Genomic DNA, 25,380 nt, shown 5'->3' with positions numbered 1-25,380 from the left:
TTCCCTTAACCACCAACACTGTAATCCCCTCATAAAAGACCACCAAATCTGTCGGGCACCATTTGCCCTTCCTGAAGCCATCTTGGCTGTCACCAGTCACCTCCTTATGTTCCATGTGCCTTAGCACAGTTTCCAGGAGGATCTGCTCCATGATCTTGCCGGGCACAGAGGGGAGACTGACTGGCCTGTAGCTCCCCAGGTCTTCCTTTTCGCCCTTTTTAAAACGGGGGTTATGTTTCCCCTTTTCCAATCACTGAGAACTTCACTCGACTGCCACGACTTCTCAGATATGACGGATAGTGGCTTAGCAACTTCATCTGCCTGTTCCCTCGGGACCCGCGGATGCACCCCATCAGGTCCCATGGACTTGTGCACCTTCAGGTTCCCCAGATGGTCTCAGACCTGACCTTCTCCTGCAGTGGGCGGTTTGCCATTCTCCCAGTCCCTGCCTTTGCCATCTGCAACTTGGGCAGTGTGGCTGCAGTACTTGCTGGTGAAGACTGATGCAAAAAAAATCATTAAGTACCTCAGCCTTCTCCATATCCCGGGTAATCAGGTCTCCCGTTTCCTTACGGAGAGGGCCCACATTTTCCCTAGTCTTCTTTTTTAACGCCAACGCACCTCTAGAAGCTTTACTTTTTGGCCTTCATTTCCCTGGCCAGATTTAATTCTACCAGGGCTTTAGCTTCTTAACCTGATCCCTGGCTGCTTGGACAATTGCCCTCTATTCCACCCAGGCTACCCGTCCTTGCTTCCACGCTCTGTAGGTTTCCTCTAAGATAAGATACTAAGGGAAACCGCTGTCTCACTTGCTCTTTAAAGGAAACCAAACACGTTATGGGAAGCAATAATAATTCTTGAGCCAGCTAATATCTTTCCATCCTATACTTTAATACACAATCTACAAAATATTGCAGCGAAGTGACTGTTGATCTGTAAAGCAGAAGAGTATTTTTTTTTAAAGGGAGCCTCTACTAAGCACAATAAATGTTAGCAAAATAAAATGTGAAGGGGTCAGAGGCATTTCCTCCATAAACAAGTCCCTTGGTTTCACTGACGCTTCAAAAGGGTAGGCATCACCCATTCTTTTTGTCTTCCATGCTGCTAAAATTGATGTGTGAAACTAAAGAAAGATGCCCACACCAGAAGTAGTAAATATTACTGTGAAAATGAAAGCCATGCCTCTGCTGAAGCTAATACAGGAAATCTGGTAACAATATAAAAAAAAAACAAACCTCCAAGTAAATACAAGAGCTTGAGTTAAAAAAAAAAACTAGACAGCTATTGCCTTGATGATGCTGTTCTCAAGGCAGAGTGAAAATATTTCTGACTTGGGACAGAGTGGATTATTATAATCATCTCCAAAGAAACAAATTAAAACTGTTAAAGGAAAAAAAGAAAAGTGCTGAAGAGTCTTTGCTTTAAAAATGTATCTGCATGAAAAAGTATTCGCTTTGGAAATTAAACCCAAACAGGTTATACCTCCTGAGATTTCTGGCACAATCTCAGATTTTACACTGGATAAACCTCATTCCAAAAACAAGGTTTTACACGAAAAAAAGAGAGGTACACCATATGTCTTCTCCAGAAACCTCTCATCAAAATGGTGCAATTATACTTATCCTGCCTGATCACTCAAAAAAAGAACAGTGTATGTCAGGATGACACCGCAGGACAAACCTACCCCCAACTATTTTAGGGTTCTCTGTACTATGTGAGCACCAACTGCCTCCCTGTGTCTGTGTCCCCTCCACACATGCAGAGCCCTGCTTCAGGTGCCATTCCTCCGCAGGGGTCTGGACATGGCAGTGGCTGCCCATCTCTGGCAGCAGCCACCGATTTGGCAGCGGCCGTGCCGTGGTTTGCCAGGGCCGGCGGCCTGCCCCAGCAGCCTGCTCAAGGCACAGAGCAGCTCCTCTCTGACAAGGCACAGGAGTCTGAGGGTTAAAGGCAGGGAGAAGGTTGATACACAGAGACAATGCACCTTCTCCATGAGGCAGGAAATCCTTCTTGTAACAGAAGTTGCCACTCATCTCATCCAGATCCTTTGCCTTGCCAGGAAGGTCAAAGTCTTCCTTCCTCTATTGCTTCCAACTCTCCATGACTACCTTATTCGCTGTCTTCCTTCCACAAACAGACCGGGCTGCTGCTTGTGAGATTAGTCTGTTTGGAATAAAGTGTGCGGTCCTACAGGAGGAGGGAATCTCTGCTATCAGCTCTCGCCCTCTTGAAGATCACTGCCCTCCCTGAAGCGCCACTGGAAACCCTTCCATATGCGTTGGCACCTGCCACCCCCCCAGTCCTCTCCCTCACTACTCCAAAAATCTATGCTCTGCCATCAGCAGGGCTGTGTTTGCCTGCAGAGATGTGATGCTGCCCAGCCACACACATTACCCCACTCTCTTCCTGTGACATGGTGTTGCAAGGGTTACTGATTGCAGGAACAGACAGCTACTCCAGAGGCAAGCAAGACAGAAAGAGAGAAGGATTTATTTTATCATCTCACAATTTCAGCAAAGCACCTTACAGAAGTTTTACCCTAAGCAGCTGCCTACATCCCTCCCAGCTCCATAAAGCACATACACATATACTCAGGTGTTTTGCTGAGCTTTAGCACAAGACAGGATTGCAGAGCACAGCCTGCTGCAGGCTGTCATTCAGATTTCAGGTCTGTCTCCAACACTTTTCACTCAGATATATGAAAAATATCATGACTGTGCTGAGTATATACCCATCTGACGGAATACAAGCAAGGAGTCAATGCACTCTATCACATATAGGAAAAGCTGGCAAAGGTTACGTAAACAGCAAAAATGCAAGAAACTCCTATATTCACAGAAGGAATAAAGGCAAAGATTGTGAATTTTATTGTCATTAACAGCCAGAGCCCCTGATAATAAGAGATGCAAGAACATCACGAAAGATCAAGGGATTAGACTGTAAACCTTCTGAGCCCTCAGTATTTCTCACAGGCCAGCATACATATTTCTAAGTGACTTAACAGAAATGAAGGAAATGTCATGAAAATAATGCTTCAGTATGGTTCAAAGCTCCAGCTGCAGACTGCTGCTATTGGCAGATAAGCAATGATTCATACATTGGTTTATGAACAACTAAGCGATGATACAGTCGTCCTCACTGATACGCCTAGTTTAGAACTATGCCCTAATACAGCATGTATCATGACCTTCTACTAAATTTATTGTACTGCCACCCAGGAGACCTGTTCCTGAAGCAAAGCATGGTCATGAAATGAGATGCTATGCCCAACTTAGAGCAGAGACCGCTAGAACATGGTTAGAAACCAAGACAGAAGCAATATGAGATACATTAAGTCTCTTACCAAGCTTTTTGGCAAAGGAAAGCATAGGAGACGTTTAACTGCAGTGGTTTCTTAAATTTAAGTACTCTGGATATTTTAAACTACATTACAGCTGTGTACTTAGACTTAAGTAAACCAAGCCGTTTTGCCATCTAATGCAAAGCCCTTACCAGTAGCAACGTGCTGTCAGATTTAAGTACTTTTATGATTCCCTGGCAGCACTTTAAATTCTCACTTCCTATTAGAAAACATGAAGATCAATAATGCTAAGGGAAGATGTACTCTCATTTTACATCTTCGAAACCATGCCAAGCAACTGGAATGCTTTCTGAAATCAAATGCTTTTTGAGATAATGCAGATTGAACTGATTGATGGTTGTGTATGCTCTTCACCATGTCCTTTTAAACACAGCCGATCAGATTTATACCTGAAAAAGCTTAGTAAACTACTAAGTTATTATTTCAAAGAAAAACACTAGCCATCATCAATACTTTCTTTCTCTTTCCTTTGTAAATTCTTACAAAAAAAGACAAAAAGACAAGTCAGGTTTAAAAAAAAAAAAAAAACACAAACTGCTGTTGAATTAAAACAAAAAAAGAAGAAAAAAAGAAAAGGAGGAAGAAATCGGAAAGATACCTGCATAGGTACATGTTCAAATTAAACTAAATGTGAATATATTTTGTCACTTTTAAAACCAGCTCAACATTTTCTTTTTGTTTTTTTTGGCAACAGATTATTATCTCAGATAAAGAATAACATTTCCTCTATAGCTTTAAACATTTACATAATTATTAACTTTGGTTGCAAGCACGTAAAATTGTGGACTCAGTTTGAAGCAGAACAGGAAATGGACTGTAAAAACTTCTGTATGTAACAGCTTTTCTCATTAAAGAGTAGACTAGAAATAACTGCTTGGGGATGATTTTTGTAGTGGGGAACTTGAAAACTAGGAAGAAATAAATTGTGTTTGGAAGATAATGCTAAAGAAACTCAAACATCAGTATGGAAAGTTTTATTAAATGGCAGAAGTTAAATACTAGACCTTACCTAAGAACACAGTAATTCATCTAGCACTTGAAATCCTTAATTCAGACATTTTTCTACGGAATATGCTGTAGACCCTGCAGAAACTGCTTACCGCAGGAATCGCTTTTTCAATCTCTATTCCCATCCCTTCCCAGGAGGTCAAGATGATAAATCTTTCAGATGGATACAAATTATTCTATCCCAAGAGAAGCAAAAAGTAGTAGTAAGTAGCTACTTATTTTCCGCTAAAAATCTTCCTGTGCAGAGTCCAGAAGCACTTACCCTGCCTACATCCAAAGAAAGTGCCAAATGTTCCCCTCTAGCTCCACAGTAATGAATGTTGAATATTGAGTTCTATATTTCACTCTCCACGCATATAATGCCACCACTGCAATGTTATCACGCCAGGAAAGAAAATACAACCTTATCTTAAGTCTTAAAAACAAAAATAGAAGTAAGAATCAGCAATGCGGCTTTGCAGGACTCCTCCTCAATTTGTATATTATCTAAGATATTGATTTCATTGACCACACTGGGAATTTTCAAAGAAATTGAAAAAGAAAAAAAAACAACCCACAACATAATTTTTCTGTGTTTATCAGAAATACTAAACAATTAGTAAAACCCTTAATTATCCCAATTTTTTTCCTCAGTTCCCATACACACACGTACTCTAATAATAAGAACAAAGTCCATTCTTTCCCTTTTTTTTGTACCACTGGACTTCATTGCTTGCTTTGCAAATACAGACAGGAAAACACCTAACTGAAAGCTTAGGAGTTCTCATATTGGCTGAGAAAAACATCACTACTACCCTAAACTACTGTATAACAAACAACACCAGAGCTGGTCCTGGAAAAAAAGACTGACCATAATATTCTCCCTTTCTTTTTTTTTTTGAAATGCACTTAACCTAGTTAAACCCATTTCATTCTTTAGAATGTATCATAAAACAACAATTCAATTCAATCATATAGCTTCCCACAAAGGAAAAACAGTTCTAGTTATTACCAAATGCCAACATTGATTAATATAATTGAAATATCATTTCCTGTTGAAAGGTATTCTGAATTTACATACACAGTCACCAGACTTTCAAAATCCTACCTTCCGCAGAGCACTCCTTAACAATACTGTATTTTACACAAAGCCTATTGTTATTCCTTTGATTATAACACCTGAAGAAATACAAAGATGCAACCATAATGACACTAACCAGATGGTCGCTATTGTGTTACTTTTACATTTCTTGCAGACAGAAAGAATGTGAACCCATGTGATCAAGAGAAAAGGAGCTCAATGAGTTGAAAAAAAGTTTGAATTTGTTTTCTTTTTAACATTAAAACTGCATAATTATTTAGAAATCTGCATCCTATTTATAAATCATTTCATAAACTAGAACATTCAATAAAATCCGTAGACATCAGAAAATGACTAAGTGCTGTTCAAATATATTGAAATATTGAAGAACCCATTCCAGATGTGAAGTCACAACCAGTTCTCAAATCCCAAAGTTCAGATATTAATAGAACAATTTAATTTTCTGAATTGATCTTTCTGTGAATCCATAAACAAGACCCAGTTCTTAAAAACAATTCTTCATCACTGCCTCCAGCTAAGCCAGTAGCATAAACAGAAAATTTTAGTGGGTTTCTACTAGACAGAGCTTTAAATTTAGCAAGCCTCTTCAAAAATTAATGAAACAGACATGATTCAGAACTACAAGGAAAACCAGGACACTGGCCAGTTTCAAGAAAGTTTGAAATTTAACTGACTCTTTCTCAGTGCCTGGACAGCGATAGCATTCAATGCTCAAAATTACTACCTACTTTCACATGAGAGATTATACACTTACCATTAATCCATTTGGCTTCTGGATTATGAACTATGAACTCTTTTCTGAAGAGATCTTCCAAGGACAACCTGGTTTCTGACGAATTTGCGAGTTCATCTAAAATAAACATAAGAGGATCATTTAGATAGTTATTGAAAAGATTATATTCGGTGTAGTCTGCAAAACATTGAAATTACAGAACCAGAATACATAGTTCAAAGGTCCTATCAAAATTGGTCTTATTTTTTTTCCACAAGAAAACATTTCATTTTTTCTTCAGTAAAGCTTCGGAAAACAAAGCATTGGTACCTTCTGGACAGGACAACTGAAGATTGCAGTGCTTGACTATTTATTACACTGGGACTGTAGTGGCAAAGCTCCTTCTTCCCACAGCCCTACACCACAAGAAAAGTCTGATTACAAACCAATACAAAAATTTCCTGACAGCCAAAGGATGTAGGCCATATTTATCACCTTATACAGACATAAGGTAAGTAAAATACTCCTGTAAGTGAATTTGGGAACAGTTTTGCCTATTCTACAAATTAAAATGTAAAAAAAAAAATTCTATATGCACATTTTATAGTCTGTGCTTGCTGTCTAGTGATAAACACAACATAACATTTGGCTAACAGCCTTGTGTTTTTCCCAAACATGATAGAAGCCAGGAATACTGTGCTTCTGAACATGAGCCAACACTGATTTTCAAAACAAAAATAAAAGTTACCAGCTCCTAAAATCATCTCCATGCTTCAGGAAAATAAAAAATAAAACAACAAAAAACCCACAGACTTCTCTTGTGCTGCAGGTTAAATAAATAATAAGTAGTGGAGATTCAATAGTGAACTGTCACACTAACGTGATATTCAGAGGTACTATTAAAGCAAAAGTTTTACTGTCAAAACTCAAAGTTTCCAATGAATATTCATTGATAGCAGCCATACACATCACCTAACTGCTTTAGGTTATTGAGAAGAACATCTGCCAAAAGCTGTGTTATACATTGCCTGTGCACTAGCAAAAGCATGCACCTAGGCACCTCCTACACAATCAACCAGACATGCCCAGTCAGGTCTTTTAATCATTTTATCATTACGGGGCAGGATTATCACAGTTTACTGCAGTATTTCTCTGTTCTGTAAGCTTTTCTTTCCAATGTGTCAGGCATCCACCTTCTCTACGAGAGGATCTTTTAGTTAGATTTTGTCCTCACAGATTGCTGATATTAAACAGCAACGCTGATGACAGACCCACAGAAAAAAAGAGTATCTAGAATTACAGCAGTCAAGGAGCAATCTTGTTACATTTACGTGGATCCAATATGTTACCAGCACATTTTTAACAAAGAAATGTGCTTTGTAAAGGTCATGTCCTGTAACACATCTCAGACAAAAATGTGACCCCTTCACAATGAAGTCAATCATAGATTTGTTATTGGTCTTCATTTAGCCAAATCTCTCTGTTACAGGCCCAGCTGAAAGCTTAGTGCAATCAACATGATATTTTTTTTTTTTTGCCTTTAAATGACAGCACCACCTGCTGCAGCCACTTCAGTTAGTATTGATAAGGTGCATCCTTGCTGTACTGAAGAGAAACTCCTTTGTAACACACATCATACATTTACGATGGACACAAGGCCATCGCAGCTGCTCACTCCACGGCACCGCTACATTTCGCACGTGCCTCCCTCCCGGGTCTCAGCAGGGCCCCAGTAAGCACTCACTCCCATAATCAACTCTTCCTGCACTTGATGTTTTGTAAGGCTAAGCATGCAGAGTTGCTCAAATCCTCTCTCATAAGACAAACGTTCTAATCCTTAAATAAGCTTTTTGCCCTCTTCCTACCTTCCAGGGATCAAAATAGCCTGTTTGGTGTTTTTTTTAAGTCTCCAAGTCCAGAATGGGACACAATATCCACTCACAGTCTTACCAGCGCTTTACAGCAGAGTAACATTATCTCTCTTGATTTACACCTAATCCCTCTGTTTACACATCATGGGACCTTGTTAGCTCTTGCTCCTGCCACACACCGAGTTTTCAGCTTCAAAGTAAGCACGTTTGTTGTTAATACGCTCTATTCAGCTCCAAAAATCTATTTCCTGTCTTCAAAACACTACTTCTGACTTCACAGCATCAAATACTGGGCTCTTCATATGCCCATTTTTCCTCTCCTCCATAACCTTGCTGACCACCTACCCTCAACAAGCTGTTTTCCATCACCTCTTTTGATTCAATGCACCCTCTTCCTGATGCTGTTTGTGATCCCAAAAGGATTCCTCTTCTAACCTTTCATGAGTCTGTTTCTATTTATTGTGACCCTTTATGTCCTGCCAGTTTGCCAACTATCAAACAAGCTCACACAAGCTGTTATGTTGCCAAAAATTGTCTTAGACAGTTTCATCTTCACAGATCTTCTTTTTATTAACTGCTTTAACAAAAATCACTAAAACAATACATCAACTGTGTACAGAAAAGATATCAGAGAAGGAAGGTAAAGCAGTTCTGCTCTGTCTTCTATCAAATTCACTTGCCTGCCAAGAAGTCTCAATATAAATTGGATTTTTAAAGTAACTTTTTAAATTGCTATTAGCATTTCTAAGCTGAAAAGCCATCTTCAAGCAACTTTACTAGATATTCGAAAAGTAATTTTTTTCCTAACGCTAAGTCATTACCACAATAGAGCTTTGTTTGAAATCCTTAACACTAGCTTTCCACTCTGTCAATATTCCATATTGTATCATTTTTAAGAAAAACGTTGATTTGACATCAAAAGTCTCTAAAATAGTAATTTGTTTCCAAAATGCTTAGTTTATATACAGTAAGATGAATTATACATCATGTGAACTCTCAAAACACTGCACAAGCACAAATCAGTACGTACTTCACAAAATACTAGTAAATTTACTTATTTTAAAGACTGCCTTTTTCCACTTTATGTTTATTACATTACCAAATAGCATACTAACTCTTTTTCATTTCCATTTTAAATTTTATTGAATTATTCCTTGAAAGAACCATATTTCCAGTGTCCTCACACTATTTCCACAGATTTCTGTATTTCTGTCTGAAATTATACATATTATGAACATAAAATGAACACAGATTACAGAAGATACAAACAAAATCAAACGTTAAAAGCTAAATGGCTACTTTTTAACTATACATCAAACTAACAACAATTCAACAACCAGTGTGTATTTATTCAAAAAGATAAACCTGTTTGTGTGTACTAAACCAGAAGACTGCAAAGGAAGAAATTAATAGCCTTGTTACTTTTCATGAGTTTAAAGGATATTATTTTTGCAGGTTACAAGTAGTCTAAACACCTCATAAAATTTACCTTCTAACTTAGCAAATAAAACTAATAATGATGTAGTGTAGTATGTTATTAACTCAAACTCCTTAATGACTTTTCTGCGGCAAAAAAAAGTGTTAACACTAGAAATTAGAATAAAGGCTTGATGTTAAATGACATCTGAAAAGTGGAAAAACACCACTTGTAAACAATACGGAAGCTAACAGGTCTATCAATAACTGAGAATTAGCATAGTTCATATTATGTATGCAGGAAAAAGGAAAAAACAACTTGCCAGAACTTGTTTGCCGATTTACAGTAGTTACAGGGAGCCTATACAGCATTGAACAGAAACCTGAATCTTCTGGTAATGAATCTCCACTTCAGCAAAAATAATTTTTACTTTGTTTTCTATTAATTTAAGAGTAGAATGAGAGATAGTGTGGAGGTGGTTGGTCCTGTTCTAAAAAGAATATTTATCTGTTGGACATAATCCAAATGGATCCTCTTCCTAGAGCTTGATTTTATTCAAAACAATTTCCAAAACCAATTTTCTATCACTTTGGCTGACCTAAATGTTCCTTACAGGAGTTTTTCTGCAAAGCTGTCCTTTATTTTTTTTTTTTTTTTTTTTTTTTTTTGCATCAAGAGATACCAAAGCAAACTCTGAGCTTGTTTTCAGTCTATGATTAGAGTTAATGCCACTTTGTTCAACAGGAATTACCATGTATCAGCAAGCAGGGTGTAAATGCTAACACCGATAGCCCAGTACAGGAGTCCCACATAAAGCATGTCAGTCTGTCAAACCTTCAGAAACTGTAAGGTAACATGAGGGTAGAACTACTGCAATTTCCCAAATGAACAACAGCCTTAAGTGTTGTAGCAAAACACCTGTACATGTGTGGCAACATCTGTACAAATCTTAGGCTGTTCTTCGGTGTTTTTTCAAAGGAAAGCTTTCAGCTGTTCACACTTCCAAAGGAGCATTTGTCAGTTTTCAAATACAGATCAACAGCGGTTGATCAGATAGGTCTTCAAATAATTCCTACGATGTGGAACATACTGTCATGATTTAAAGGCAGGAGGCACTGAACCCAGAAAATCTACCTATGGATATTTGAATATGCACAGGTATGTGATGAAACTTGAAAAACATGAAACAGAACAAAAGCAGAACAAGAAAGATACCCGAGTTATGTTTGCACTGATGTACAAACCAAATCATGGCATCTCATAAACAGCTATTTCTGTCTCTGCACTGGCCATTAATTCACAACATAAAGAAAGTCGTAAGAGTATTCCCAAGGTGTTTTCTTTTTTTATTCCTGCTTAAATATTTCTACAGTAGTCACAGAATCACAGAATGGTTTGGGTCGGAAGGGACTTTAAAGGTCATCTCATTCCAAACCCCCTGCCATGGGCAGGGACACCTTCCACTAGACCAGGTTGCTCAGAGCCCTGTCCAACCTGGACTTGAACCCTGCCAGGGAGGGGGCAGCCACAGCTTCTCTGGGCAACCTGGGCCAGGGCCTCACCACCCTCACAGTAAACAATTTCTTCCTCACATATAATCTAATCTACCCTCTTTCAGTTTAAAGCCATTACCTCTTGTCCTATCCCCACAAACCCTTGTAAAAAGTCTCTCTCCAGCTTTCTTTTAGGCCCCTTCAGGTACTGCAAGGCTGCTCTAAGATCTCCATGGAGACTTCTCCAGGCTGAACAGCTCCAGCTCTCTCAGCCTTTCCACACAGCAGAGGTGCTCCAGCCCTCTGACCATTTTTGTGGCTTCCCCTCTGGACCAGCTCCAACAGGTCCCTGTCTGTCCTGTGCTGAGGGCTCCAGAGCTAACCCACAGGACTCCAGGTGGGGTCTCACCAGAGCAGAGCACAGGGCCAGAATCCCCTCCCTCAGGGGAGCCTGCTGCTCATGCCGCCTTTGATGCAGCCCACAATACAGTTGGCCTTCTGGGCTGCGAGCGCACACTGCCAGGTCATGCTGAGCTTATCATCATCCAGCACGCCAAAGTCCTTCTCCACAGGGCTGCTCTCCATTCATTCTCCACCCAGCCTGTACTTCTGCTTGGGATTGCCACGACACAGGTGCAGGACCTTGCCCGTGGCCTTGCTGAACTTCACGAGGTTCACACAGGCCCACCTCTCAAGCCTCTCCAGGTCCCTCTGGATGGCATCCCTTCCCTCCAGCACATCAACCCCACCACACACCTTGCTGTCATCGGCAAACTTGCTAAGGGGGCACTCAATCCCAATGTCCATGCAACCAACAAAGATATTAAACAGCACTGGTCCCGATATCGACCCCTCAGCAATGCCGCTCCTCACTGGTCTCTCCACTTTGACATCAAGACGTTGACCGCAACTCTTGGAGTGCGACCATTCAGCCACTTCCTTATCCACCGAGTGCTCCATCCATCAAATCCATGTCTCTCCAATTTACAGACAAGGATGATGGACACTGTCCTATGCTTTGCACAAGTCCAGGTAGATGACATCGGTTGCTCTTCCCTTAACCACCAACACTGTAATCCCCTCATAAAAGACCACCAAATCTGTCGGGCACCATTTGCCCTTCCTGAAGCCATCTTGGCTGTCACCAGTCACCTCCTTATGTTCCATGTGCCTTAGCACAGTTTCCAGGAGGATCTGCTCCATGATCTTGCCGGGCACAGAGGGGAGACTGACTGGCCTGTAGCTCCCCAGGTCTTCCTTTTCGCCCTTTTTAAAACGGGGGTTATGTTTCCCCTTTTCCAATCACTGAGAACTTCACTCGACTGCCACGACTTCTCAGATATGATGGATAGTGGCTTAGCAACTTCATCTGCCTGTTCCCTCGGGACCCGCGGATGCACCCCATCAGGTCCCATGGACTTGTGCACCTTCAGGTTCCTCAGATGGTCTCAGACCTGACCTTCTCCTGCAGTGGGCGGTTTGCCATTCTCCCAGTCCCTGCCTTTGCCATCTGCAACTTGGGCAGTGTGGCTGCAGTACTTGCTGGTGAAGACTGATGCAAAAAAAAAAATCATTAAGTACCTCAGCCTTCTCCATATCCCGGGTAATCAGGTCTCCCGTTTCCTTACGGAGAGGGCCCACATTTTCCCTAGTCTTCTTTTTTAACGCCAACGCACCTCTAGAAGCTTTCATTTCCCTGGCCAGATTTAATTCTACCAGGGCTTTAGCTTCTTAACCTGATCCCTGGCTGCTGGGACAATTGCCCTCTATTCCACCCAGGCTACCTGTCCTTGCTTCCACCCTCTATAGGCTTCGTCTTTGTGTTTATGTTTGTCCAGGAGCTCCTCGTTCATCCAGGCCTCCTGGTGTTTCTGCCTGACCTCCTCTTTGTTGGGATGCATCGTTCCTGAGCTTGGAGGAGGTGATCCTTGAATATTAACCAGCTTTCTTGGGCTGCTCTTCCCTCCAAGGCTTTGTCCCTTGGTACTCTACCAAGCAGGTCCCTGACGAGCCCAGTCTGTTGTGCTGCAGTCCAGGGTGGTGAGCTTGCTCTGCTTCCTCCTCGCTTCCCTAAGCATCCTGAACTCCACTATTTTGCTGTCACTGCAGCCAAGGCTGCCCTTGAGCTTCACATTCCCCAACCAGCCCTCATTATTGGTGAGAACAAAGTCCAGCATAGTACCTCTCCTCATGGGCTCCTCTGTCACTTGGAGAAGGAAGTTATCATCAATGCACTCCAGGAACGTCCTGGATTGCTTTTGCCCTCATGTGTTGTCCCGTCAACAGATATCGGGGTGCTTGAACTCCCCCATGAAGACCAGGGTTTGTGAACGTGAGGCTGCTCCTGTCTGCCTATAGAGGGCCTCATCTGCTCAGTCTTCCTGGTCAGGTGGCCTGGAGCAGACCCCCACTATAGTGTCACCAGTCTCTGCCCTTTAATCCTGACCCATAAACTCTTGGTCAGCTCCTCATCCATCCCCAGGCAGAGCTCCATGCACTCAAGCTGGTCATTGACATAATCATCTCCAAATACCACACACAAAAATCACTGGATTCATATTAAATTGCCCCAGAGGGCAGACAGGTTCCTATTCTGAAACTCCCACATTTTTCCACACTCCAGTCCCTTACTTTAACAACAGTAACGCCACTCTTTGATATCTTCATGCACTTTCTTTATCATTGCACTTATCTAATTGTGAAGAAAACTACCAGGGATACTTGCCTGCAAGCCGCCTACTCCCAGCTACCAAGTAGTATAGTAATTTGTACTTGGTTAGTACAATGGATTTTTTTCAATGTACTCCTTAGTCCACAGAGCTTCACACAGAACTGTTGAGCCCCAGAGGTTACTGGACCAGGAGTCCATTCAGCCTCTACCACTAATCTCTTACATGAATGGTCTGGTCTTCCATTTTTCAATCTCTTTGTTGAGAACACAAACACATTTATAAATTTTCTGAGTATTAACACAGATGAAAAGCAATATAAAGGGGACCAAAATATTACTAATATTGCTGGTACAATTTAACTAAAAGCAGAACTACAATTGCAACGCGGATATTTCATGTTTTAACAGATGCTAAGATATTAGTAGGTCAAAATACATCTCTTATTTCAACACAGTGCCTGCTTAGTGTTGTATATTCAAGTTATACTTCATGTAATAAAAAACACTTTAAAAAAATCAAGAATTTCCATTTAAATACCGCTTGTATCATTAGCAGAAGCTAAAGCCTCTTTGAAGACTTCTGCATATAAGTTACACAGAAGACTTTCTTTCAAAAGCTTGTTATCTCATACAGAAGCATTGATCCTTTATTAATAAACGCATGAAAGCTGTTGCTCAAAGTTTGAGTGTAGTCAAATGACAACTGTTAAAGTGTACACAGACCTAAGAGTTTATTATATTGTAGATGAAGCATTGCATAAATAAATGCAGGCAAAAGAGATAATTTCTGTTGGATTTAGCACATCAGCAAATACACTTTTGCCTCCACAAAACTTTTAATAAAACAATTAGGCTTCTGAGCAACCAACATCTGAGATTATTATCACCTCCATAAAAAGATGCAGCATGATGCACAGTGTTTAGGGGAATTTACATGACATCTAAAAAGCACCCATTGGTACAAGCAGACCTGAATAGGGAAAGCAGTCTTTGGCGCTCAAAATAGCACTAGAAATGAAAAGCAATGCACTCTGAACTATCCCAAGGTATTATAGGACAAAATTCTCGCTATTGCACTGAACATAATAATTCAGATCTATTATATTTTATGAGAAGAATTTGCAAAACCAAGTATTTATAATAACAGACTGGTAGCACCTTAGAACTGAGCATCTCGCAACAGCCAGACCTGTGAGAGTGTCCAAGTTTCTCCTCCCCTCGAATGCTAGACACTCCAAAGTCATCTCCCATATATTCACAACCAGATAACTTCAGCTGTAGTGCTTAGTACCTGCCAGCAAACCAGCAGAGTCTCAGAATATTTTCTTCCCAAAACATATTAATTAATCATGACAGTGAAGGGGGAACAGCATGGATTAGGATCAAAACAGAGAAAGTAGCTGTCCTACAACACACCCCAAAGCTTTCTTTGGTAAGCATTTCCAACCTGCAAGAAACCCCAGTTTTACAGACCTAGGTCATTTTGGGAAAAAGGGTTTTATTTATATCAAGTTCTACAGTCTCTACGGAATATCTTAGAGCATCTGAGCTGACAGAACTAGTTTTCACTCACCTGACTTGAACTGAAATGTAGGTCCCAGTTTACATCAAGTTTTCAAGCAAGCCTCTGGATTTTGAGACAGCTTCAGAGATGCTGTAATTCACTGAGCTTTTTTAACTTATTAAAAAAAAATTAACATTTCCCTAGGCTGTTTATTCTTTTTTCCATGAGTGCCTTCAAAGACTTCAACTTATGTTTTTCCATCATTAATAAATCTATATAGATATGAGCCAGAACTGATGTTCATTATTGTAGATTCCAGCATAACACTTTTGAGATTTTACAAACCTTAAAAAGTTACCTCTCCTTGAGCAGAAAAACACTTCCATCTTAAACTGTACTAGGATACGCCACCATTTGCCCTCAGCGTCTGTTTTTCATTACTCCCAGAAGAAACTCCTACACACTGAGACTACAGCAGCACAACTTTGCTTTTATTTTTCTCAAAATGTTCTACATGGAAATAAGCAAACAGTCATTTCTTTATCATTCCTAGGACAGCACCATGCATATATAGTAGACATTTATACAAAACAGAGGAAGCAGAATGGTCCATAGTATTCCTACATATGCTCTCCAGCTCTGCTGTTCCCTCTGACAAGCAAAGCTTTTTGATCCTTTTCTATTCAGGCTCACCACCTTCCCTTCAAGAAGCATCAATCTACTACTGTACTTGCTCATGCACAGATCCACCCAGCTTCCCTTGATGACTTCATCCAGTGGCCAAATTGTCTGGAACCATTATTTAAGTAACAAGCACTGAATTAGCCTTTTGGTTTACACAAACTGAGCCGTGTGTGGCAGAACATAAGCAGACCAATATTCACTATCTAGGCATGCCATCCAAATCAGGTACTTTACATTGTAACTTTAAATCTAACAAAAAGAATTCAAAGATATTTTTTCTTTAGAACTTTTTCTTTAGAACTGTTTCCTTCTCTTAGGTTCCTAGACATAGTTAAATGGTTGCTGCCCCAGCAGTAAAAAGAAAATCTTTAGAGAAATAACCCAGATCAAATTAGAGCACAAAAAAAATTAAGCATAATTATTTTATATGTTCAACTGCTTTTTTTGTCTACTACTTGCCCTCCCCCTCTTTTTCTTTCTGTAAATGAACCGTTAAGCAATTTCCCCTCTCTTGGTTTCTAAGAGAAAGAAAAGGGAAGAAGCTTGTGCATGTACATATGAAATGTGCACGCTTCTGGTTCAATGGGAAGTTTCATTCTCAGTGTTAGTTTTCCATGACATACAGCTTTCTCTTAGCTCATCTGTGAAACTAAAATTACACCAAGGTACAAGTGACAAAATCTTAAAGTCAGCTCACACCTGCTGAGGCTAATAAGGATTATTTGTAGCCATCTCAAGGCTGACACAATCCTAAGGACCTACTGCCAAAGCCAAATGCTTCTGCTCCACGATGCCTCCAGTAATTCTTAAGTCCCTACAGGCATCAAATTTATAGTAGCCAGAAGTTAAAAATGCTTAAGGGCAAGAGATACTTTAACATTTATATGTCATCTTAATGACTGCATTATGAATCATACATCTTCAGTAAAATAAAATAAAGTAGGTTACCTGGGGTTAAAAGAATGACAGACATAGTGATGAGTGAACAAACAACTAGAATCACCAGCAGCGCAATAGCAATTCCCTTCCAGTTCCTCTGCGGAGGGCTGTTACTTCCAAGTTCCTACAGGAATGGAAAAAAATAAAATAAAAGGAAAAGACCATGTTTCATAATCATATATTTCTAGAACTATTAGTAATAGGAATATGGCTCTGTGCATACTCATAATCACAGCACGGGAGGTGATCATGATCCCTCCCCTCTCAATAGTACACAGTCATCCAAAGGTGTGTAACTCTTCTGTTTTTTAAATGGATCGCTCTCTTTTTTTTTTTTTTAATATATATATATATATGTAATTTTATACCCCTAAGAGACAAATGAGCTTATACAAGCTGTCCAAAATACGACTGGTGTTAAAATGTGCTGAACATAAGCTTCAAGACAATATCAACCAGCAGTTTATAAGATAATTACAGAAATTAAATGTAGCAATTCACTGTAATTCCACCTAACGTGGTATGGACCATAAAGGTTTAAATACACATCCTTTTTAATGTACACTATTAAACTTATTTGAAATAGAAAACATTTACAAAACTGCCCAAGGCTCCAAGTATTCCATCTGAAGCCACACCGCTCTTCTCTATACAGTAGTTTAACTATAAACTGCTCCCCTATTACTCATAAAAAAACAACAGTCGCTTATAACAAACATTAAATGAATGCTTCTGTAACTACTAGTACACTTAAACCTACATTCTCTGTGGTTACACGTTTAACTCCTATGAACTCCAGCCAGACACCATTTAGGTTTGTCCGTAGCAGCAATGCCTTGCCTGTGTTCACGGTCCAGTGTGAGACCAAACAACACGTGAACATCTAACAACAGAATGACAAAAACAGTACAACAATTGTTTCACACAGTCCTAACTTTCTTTCACAGAAAATAATATTTTTTTGTATCTATAGCTGGCAAGCATAAATGTTGCTCTGCCACAGTTACTTGTGCCTTTACTATCTCAAAATTAAATTGCTATGGTCTCTGAAAATAAATCTGGGAGGGACTTCTCAGAAGATCCCACTTCAGCCTGTTTACAAAGTTATGTTACACAAGTACTACATGGTCTGCACAAGCTTCCACTAAGCTCCAACTAAATACCAGGTGTGGTAAAAACCATGAGCTTTAGCCCACACTTGCCCTTGCAGGCAGCACCACACCAAAGCCTCTCTCCCCCTCCCCAGGAGGGGCTGCCATGACAGGCATCAGCAGCACCCTGCCAGGGCACCGCTCCTTTGAGCGTGCAGGGAGCGACTGCCACGGAAGACGAGAGATTACTTGGAGTCTCCCTTATCTGAACTGCACACCTGGTTCGTTCATCTTGCATGTACACAGCAAGAATAGTCTTTCAGCTTTCCCCCTTCTCCTGGCCAAAAGGGCAGAGGGACGGGGGCAACTCCGCCACCTCAGCCATCTTCCCCTATGGGTGGGACTAAGACACAGGAAGGCACCTCCTGCAATGTTTTTATAAGCTTCCAAAGGCATATTAATACTTTCTCACATACATATTATTTCATTTTTATTTTCCGAATTATAAATGAGTGAGGAATTGAGATGTTTTTACAACAGAAAATGACATCATTCTTGGGCCTTCTTAGCTGGTGTACACCACCTCACCACCACACACCATCCAGAACAGCATCTCTAACTGAGTCTTTCATTATTTTACTTTTTTTAACTACTCAGCTGTTCATTTCTACCTGTAAAAGACAGCTTTTCTCCAGGAAACGCAAGGCGAACTCACCTACGCAGCCTCTACGCAGTCCCACAGGAGCCCTCAGTCTGTCACAGCTCCTGGCAAGGAGCCCACCACCACCACCCCGACACGGTGGCTGCTGTGCCACATCCTCCTGCCCTGCCTGAGCTTACTTGTTTTAGAGATTTTTCAGCCTCACCAGAGGGGAAAAATCAGCCCCTCTGTCTGCTGGATTTAAACCCCAGGCCACAGCTGGTCTTCAGGGGATCATCTCCCTCACCTGATGGGCATTAGCCTTCCCCTCCCACAGCTGAAACCAGCTCGGGACTAGTGGTAAATGGCTGCTCTCCATCCTTCCCTCCCTGTGGCTGTAAGAGAAAATGTACTTTTTTTTATTATTACGCAAATCTCCTCCTTGGTGTTGATACTGATTGAACAGGAGATAATGGATGATGTTCAATTATAGCACATAGAAGGAAATTATTGAGGACAGCTGCAGCACAGCATTAGCAGGCGGTCCCTCTCAGACTGAAGTCTGTGCAGCTTTCCTGGGGATCGCCATGCAGGAGAAGCCTGATTACCATAACCAACACCACAGCCTTGATGCCTCTATTTTCTTTCCTGAAGTTCAGGACTCCTGTCTTGCACAGGCAGGGGGAAAAAAATGGCATAAGCAGGAACTCCTGGCATCTATCTCCTTTCCCCATCCCATTGCCCCTATTTCCCAACCCCCTGCAGCCCTGCCTGCTCCTCTCATTTTCTCCTTTTGATTCACTTCCACCTCATTAAATACTAATTACCACGGCAACTTCCCGACTAGCCTGAAAGACTGTTGGTCCTCAAAGCCTGCATGACGACTTCACCACCCCACTTGGTGATCCCAAGCTCAGGAGGGTTGCATGGTTCAATGCTTTCTGGATGGCCACTCTGCATGTAAACTCAGATCCAAGATATTATTTTCCCTTAAGTAAGAATCATTTTAACGTTAATAGCACAGTCTAGAAAATATGAATGTATTCTAAACATAACAGTATATAAGCCTTATGCATATAGCACTAAAAGGGTCCAATGGTAACAGAAGAACTAGCAGCTCGTACAAGCAAGTGGCAGTGAGAAAACAGTAGTTACCCTCCGAGAATAGCGAAACCCTGTTCCAAAGGACTGACTTCAAACAACAGAAGTTGGACAACTTGATGAATGCGTTCTGTACCAAAGCCTCTAAAACAAATGTACCAAGTCTTTATTATTCAGAGGGTTCTTCTCTGCAGATATGAATATTGTTGAGTTTCTAAAAATAAAGCTCCATTTTAAATACTTCTGCAATTTTTTGCAAGGAGCATACCAAACAGATGTATCTTCTATTGAGCATACGATGCTTACTGGTACCCACAGTGAGAAACAAGGGGGCTTCCAGTCACCTGAAGATCTTGGAGACTGGCATAAAAAGCAGCACTTATCTCTGACTAAGAAAAAAGTACTTGGGTATAATAATTTGATAAAATTTATGAGTTGTCCAAATTATTAGATTAGAAGTTACTAAAATATCATGAGGATGATTTGACATTGAGTGACAACATTCTGGTACTACACTGGAAAGTTAATGTTGATACCATAAGTCGGCAAAAACAAAGACACTCTAAAACTCATTTCGGAATTTTAGAAAGCAAGCATTCTTTATTACAGCATGGATGCATGCTGGATGCATGGGGGATATTTCCTCCTAACATGCATACCACATATGGAAGCAGACATTCTTTTATTCAATTTCTTATCAAGAAGTTTCAGCCCATGGGGCAGTCCCATGCTGCCGACTGGTTACATCATTTACATAACACTTGGTCAGCATTTTCACACTGCGCATGTTCAGTGAGGAAGGGTCTGGGGGGTCTTTCCCCCAGGGGGTGTAATTTTTAGTATTATAATGTATTATAATAAAGGATAGGCTACTTTCAGACACCACTATTCTGCGAGAACCAGCCAAAACTAGCCAAGCACTAAGAAGTGTTTTTCTCAGGGTGTTCTTACCTCCTCCAAGGACAGTCCCTTGATTTAGAGGTAACACTAACTCTTCTTCTAAGTGAAAACAACAAACTCCTATTATCCTAATTACACAAGGGCCTTTACATGGAACACTAGCTCTTTCAATTATGTTAGGGCCTTTATGATAACAATGTACACTAACAAAAAAGATTTGATGAAATACTAGAGAAATTACTGTAATAAGGTGAATTCATGGTTTAACTAGTGTCAGGGACACCTCCAGTCAACTCTCTTGATGTTAACTAATGGAATTCTTGGACTATAACCTACAAAGTTTTAAAATAGAGTAAGCTGCTGCTCTTCAACAATAGAATATTTTTAGCCTTGCACTGCTTTTCAAAATGGTCATAAGCAAAAGGCAGTTAAATAGATTTTTAGACCGTGTATCATGGGCAAGACAGAAGCTGTCATTTTTGAGCATGACAAGAAGATAGAGGCATTCAAGAGGAAACATCATAGAGAGCCATACAATGAGAAGCTTTTGACATCATATAGTTTCCCCATAACTAACTGCTAACTGGCACATAACAACAATGAACACACAGATGGAGATTTAGGGATCTAATCTTCTAAATAGGCTCTTCTATTAAAGTACTTTGAAAAAATATCAACTTTTGAAGATGGTGTTTTATATATAATACTATCTATAATGTTATTATAGATTTTACAATCTAAATCTAATGAATCAGAAAATGGCTGCTCAAAGCATAATACAATTGCAAGTATTCTCATTATTTGAAGTACCTTTTTCACAAACCATTTAATTCCACTGTTGCCAAAACCAATCCTTAAGTAACATATATTTCTGCATGTAATTTGTGATCGAGTAACATCTTACTAAAACACAGCTACAAAGAGAAAAATCCATTATACTGTACATACACAAAAATGCACACCAATGTTACAGAACCTAATGCTTTTGCCCTATTCCTGCTAAATGCTAAAGACCACGTTTTACCATGGGCTTTTCCATCACTACCATCAGTGAACTCCACATATGCAAGCAAAGGGAGGTTCTAGACTAAGAGCTTAAACTTTCTGCTCTGTGATTGTCTCCATTTAATCTCTCTTGAAAAGACCCCTAAAAGAAAAGGCATAACTTGCTGTCAGACTGGTTTTACAAAAACAGGTACTATCTGTCGTTACAGAGGTTGCTCATAGCATAATTAAGTGATCACACCAAAATTTTGCAGTAGTAACCGAAAGAAAGGCTAAAACTAAAACCTGCAGAGACTGGACACGAGGGGCATGACAGATTGAGGCTGTTAAAGGAGAGCATGAGCCATTTCAACCCTTCAGCATCCCTCTACGCTAAATCCCACTTGCCACTGCAAAATGAGCTATTTCAGAGGGAAATGCTGAAAAGCTGTATCCAGAATATACACGAAACAAATATAAATCAAATATGCTGAAGCATTTTTCTCTCTCTTTTTCTAGGCTGATGTCTAAAAATATACTTCCTCCCCAAACAATATTTATTGACTGATGATGAACTGATCCACTACAGGCATGAAAATCTTTTAAGTACTAGCACGACACAGCTTTGAATTTCACAAGCTACAGCATGTAACCTCATCCAGCAGTTCTGAGGAGCTGTTCTCTATTTTTGAACAAAATACAGACTGACGCGGATGTTTAATGTTGAACGCAAAAAACTACAAAATTACCTCCATAATGACTGTGTTACACCTGAATGTAACAAGAAGATATAACCTAAGTTCCTATTACAATGGAAATAACAACATGAAACTAATTTCCATTAAATTTATTTCATACAGAAATATTTTTAATCCCTTGACACAGAAACCCAAGTGCTTATAATTTAAGAGTGCTGTTTTCTTTTAAGTAGTATTGGGGATATCGATTTGGGAAAAAGAATCACTTAAAATTAATAGATATAGTACCTTAAAAAAACCACAAACTCAAGTATTTCCATATTTTTACCTGAATAAATTTACAATCTTTCTTGTAAGCAGCATAACCAGAAAAAAAATCACAGCGTCCTTCCTAAAGCTTATCGAGTTACACAGTTTTATTGTTAATCAATGAGGACAAAAAGCCTTTAAGACATAATTTTTCTAGGAAGCGTGTACAACTAAGGAGACAACAAAAGGTCAGAACATATTGCCAAACACGCTGCATTAATAAGTCAGGTTTTTGAATTATCTTAATTGCATTTTCTTGATTTCTTTGAAAACTATTTACGTAAACCACAATCCAATTTCTACTGTGGAAGTAATGGCAGCAGCAGTAGGAGACTGCCTGGTGCAAGCAGGCACATTGAAGGGCGCTGGCTAAAGCCTGGGGACCAAAGAGCGTCTCTGCCAGGCTTTTCCAGAAGAGGCAGGTTGGTTGAAACGCAGCATCCCCTTTGGGAGAAAAAATGAAAAACAAACTTAGAGACACGCTAACCCTGAGAGCTGGCGTTTAACTAAACTGCTTTTCCTCATAGAACTACCTGCCCATGCTGTGATCAACTTAGCTGATAAACGGTGCAGTGAGCCAAATATAGAAAACATGCATTTACCTATAAAAACGAAGAACAAGAATTCCAGCAGCTTTAACTATTTCTGCTGTGTACACCTGGATACAGCTCAAAGCAAAAGCAGAGATTCTTCCATAATTTCTGCAATCTGGAGTGAACTTTACCAGGCTGAGACGCTCAGTGGTACAAGCGTGCAGATGCAGGTTGGTGTCTACCCCTAGACCGTGGGTATCTGAAACAGGAAACCCATCAGCACCGAGCTGCAGCCATGTCTGGCGGTTGCCTGATTTTGTGTTGAGGCACTAAGGGCAGATCTTAGTTAGCAGAGCCATGGGCTGTAGCAGTTTCTTGCCAGCACAGCATCTTCTGAACTCTTGAATGAATCGTCTTCCTTCTTCTGTTGTTTTTTTTTTTTTTTTAAACTGTTCCTATAGTGTTACCAGGACAAAGCCTACAGAGGAAAGCTCTAAAAAGAATCACAGCCTTCCCTTACTTTGGCAAGAATTTCAGGGGCAAAGTGCATTAGAGTAGGAAAAGCAAATGTAATTTGCTTTGCAGTAGGAGTGAGAATGAATCTTACTCTGTAGCTTAGATGTAATCACGACACTATCACTTAATGTCTCCTCCAGCATCTACTTCATTAAACTCTACCATTTGCATTCCCCAAACACGAAGAAAAGGTGATAAAAATAAAAAGACAAACAGTTTCATGTTGTATCTGAGGTGTTTTAAAAGACAGACCCAGAATACTTACAATAAAAAGATTGCAGTCTTTCCAGAGTTTTTTATATAGCTGGTCCTGCAACTGTTATTAACTACTACCTGCTTTGACTGTGCAGTGTACTATTTGCAGGAAAATTACCACAGCAAGCATTTAGAATCTGTGATGAAATGATTGCATCCATTCCTTCCCAGCTGTTTTTGAGTAATCCCATGGCCTAGATAGCAAGAGAGGCTAAAAGACAGATCCAGAAAGTGGCACAGGATAGTTATGAGCCATTTGCATAAGTACCTATCATTTTCATCCCTCACGCTCCCTTTACAATCCGCTGTGTTATAAGATCCTATTGCTCCAGTTCTTGTCTGAATGATTATGGTCATACAATTACTTTCCCCGGTCAATATCTTTATTCATCAAAATGTTGGCACTTCTTTTCAGAGTCATGGTAAAATGCCACTTTCACAGGAATGCATGACTCTCCGTCAGCCCTATGGATAACGGGCATTTCAAAAAGAGAGCAGCTTGTTAGCAATTACCCTGCTCAGAACAGGTGCGGGATTTGGATATGGGAACAATCTGTCTTCATATTTTTATTTCTCTGGGCTACATTGGTAAGAGAAACCCCTCCTTTTGCACAGCCAAACTGAAGAAAACCAGCCCAATCCAAAACAAATAAAACAAAACAAAACCCACCCCTGTCCCAGTAAAAATAAGCTAAAACAACAAATGTGCACATACAAGTCATTCTGAGAAGTGCTAATCACCCACACTGGTTATGTATTTTCTTAACCTTGCAAAACATTTTGTGCTTTTTTTCAGCCTTGATCATTTTTGTTCTAAGCAGAGAGATTTCTCTCCTGGACCTGCAAGTGCCCATTCACAAACTGAATGTTTGTAATTTTTGGTATTTTGGAACAGCTTTGTCAATCACCTTAGTTCTGAGTACTCACAGAAAAGATCAGAAACAATAACAGAATCTATTTAATGTATTACGGCTAGCATTAAGAATGCATTTCACATCTTCCAACTTGTTTTGCAGTGTACCTTGTAACATTTACTCCAACACAAGAGCTCGCTATTGCACTAGACAAACAAGCAGAAGCCTAACTTCTAAAGCATTCTACCCAAATCCCTGTTCAAGGTCTAATCACAGTAGACGAGTTTAAAATTTTGGTCATTACTTATACATGTAATAATTACAAAAACCGGGAGAAAATGGGGTCAACACAACCGATCAAAACAGCATCGCACATGCACAAGTCAAAATTTCTGGCCATCCACTTTTTTTAATGAACACAATAGTATTCACATTTTCAGCACAAAAAACCAAAGGGAAAAAAGCAAAGTATCATGGCGCACAATGTTACGAAACACGTGTAAAATACAGGTCATGGAAAATACTGCCATAAGGACTGTTGAGTAGCTGGGGCAGAGGGAGACTTGGATAAAATAACAATGGATGACAAAACTGGTTTATGTCTGAAATAAAAACCCTTCGCAATGTAGAGACAAGCTACAGTGGGCAAGGGAATTCCTTTGGCTTTTGGGAGCCGAGCTGAATGTGACACACTTCTGTGAAGAGGTATAATGCCACGTAGAGTTATTGCAGCATCAGAGGCAACTTCATTGAGACTC

General features: G+C 40.1%; 1 protein-coding gene across 2 annotated transcripts in view; it reads right to left on the bottom strand.

The window, feature by feature from the left end:
- Positions 1-25,380, bottom strand: part of DPP10 (dipeptidyl peptidase like 10) — a 583,710-nt gene that overhangs the window by 239,045 nt on the left and 319,285 nt on the right. For both annotated transcript variants that reach the window (XM_075430457.1, XM_075430456.1), the window contains exons 2-3: positions 16,751-16,865; positions 6,205-6,300 (exon numbers count right to left, since the gene is read on the bottom strand). In XM_075430457.1, coding sequence (XP_075286572.1) covers positions 6,205-6,300; positions 16,751-16,865 — 211 coding nt within the window. The remainder of the gene's footprint in view (positions 1-6,204; positions 6,301-16,750; positions 16,866-25,380) is intronic.

The sequence above is a fragment of the Opisthocomus hoazin genome, chromosome 9 (genome assembly GCF_030867145.1).
Source record: "Opisthocomus hoazin isolate bOpiHoa1 chromosome 9, bOpiHoa1.hap1, whole genome shotgun sequence".
NCBI classification, from domain to species: domain Eukaryota; kingdom Metazoa; phylum Chordata; class Aves; order Opisthocomiformes; family Opisthocomidae; genus Opisthocomus; species Opisthocomus hoazin.
Note: the sequence above shows the minus strand (reverse complement) of the source record. Positions and strands in the feature narration are given on the sequence as shown.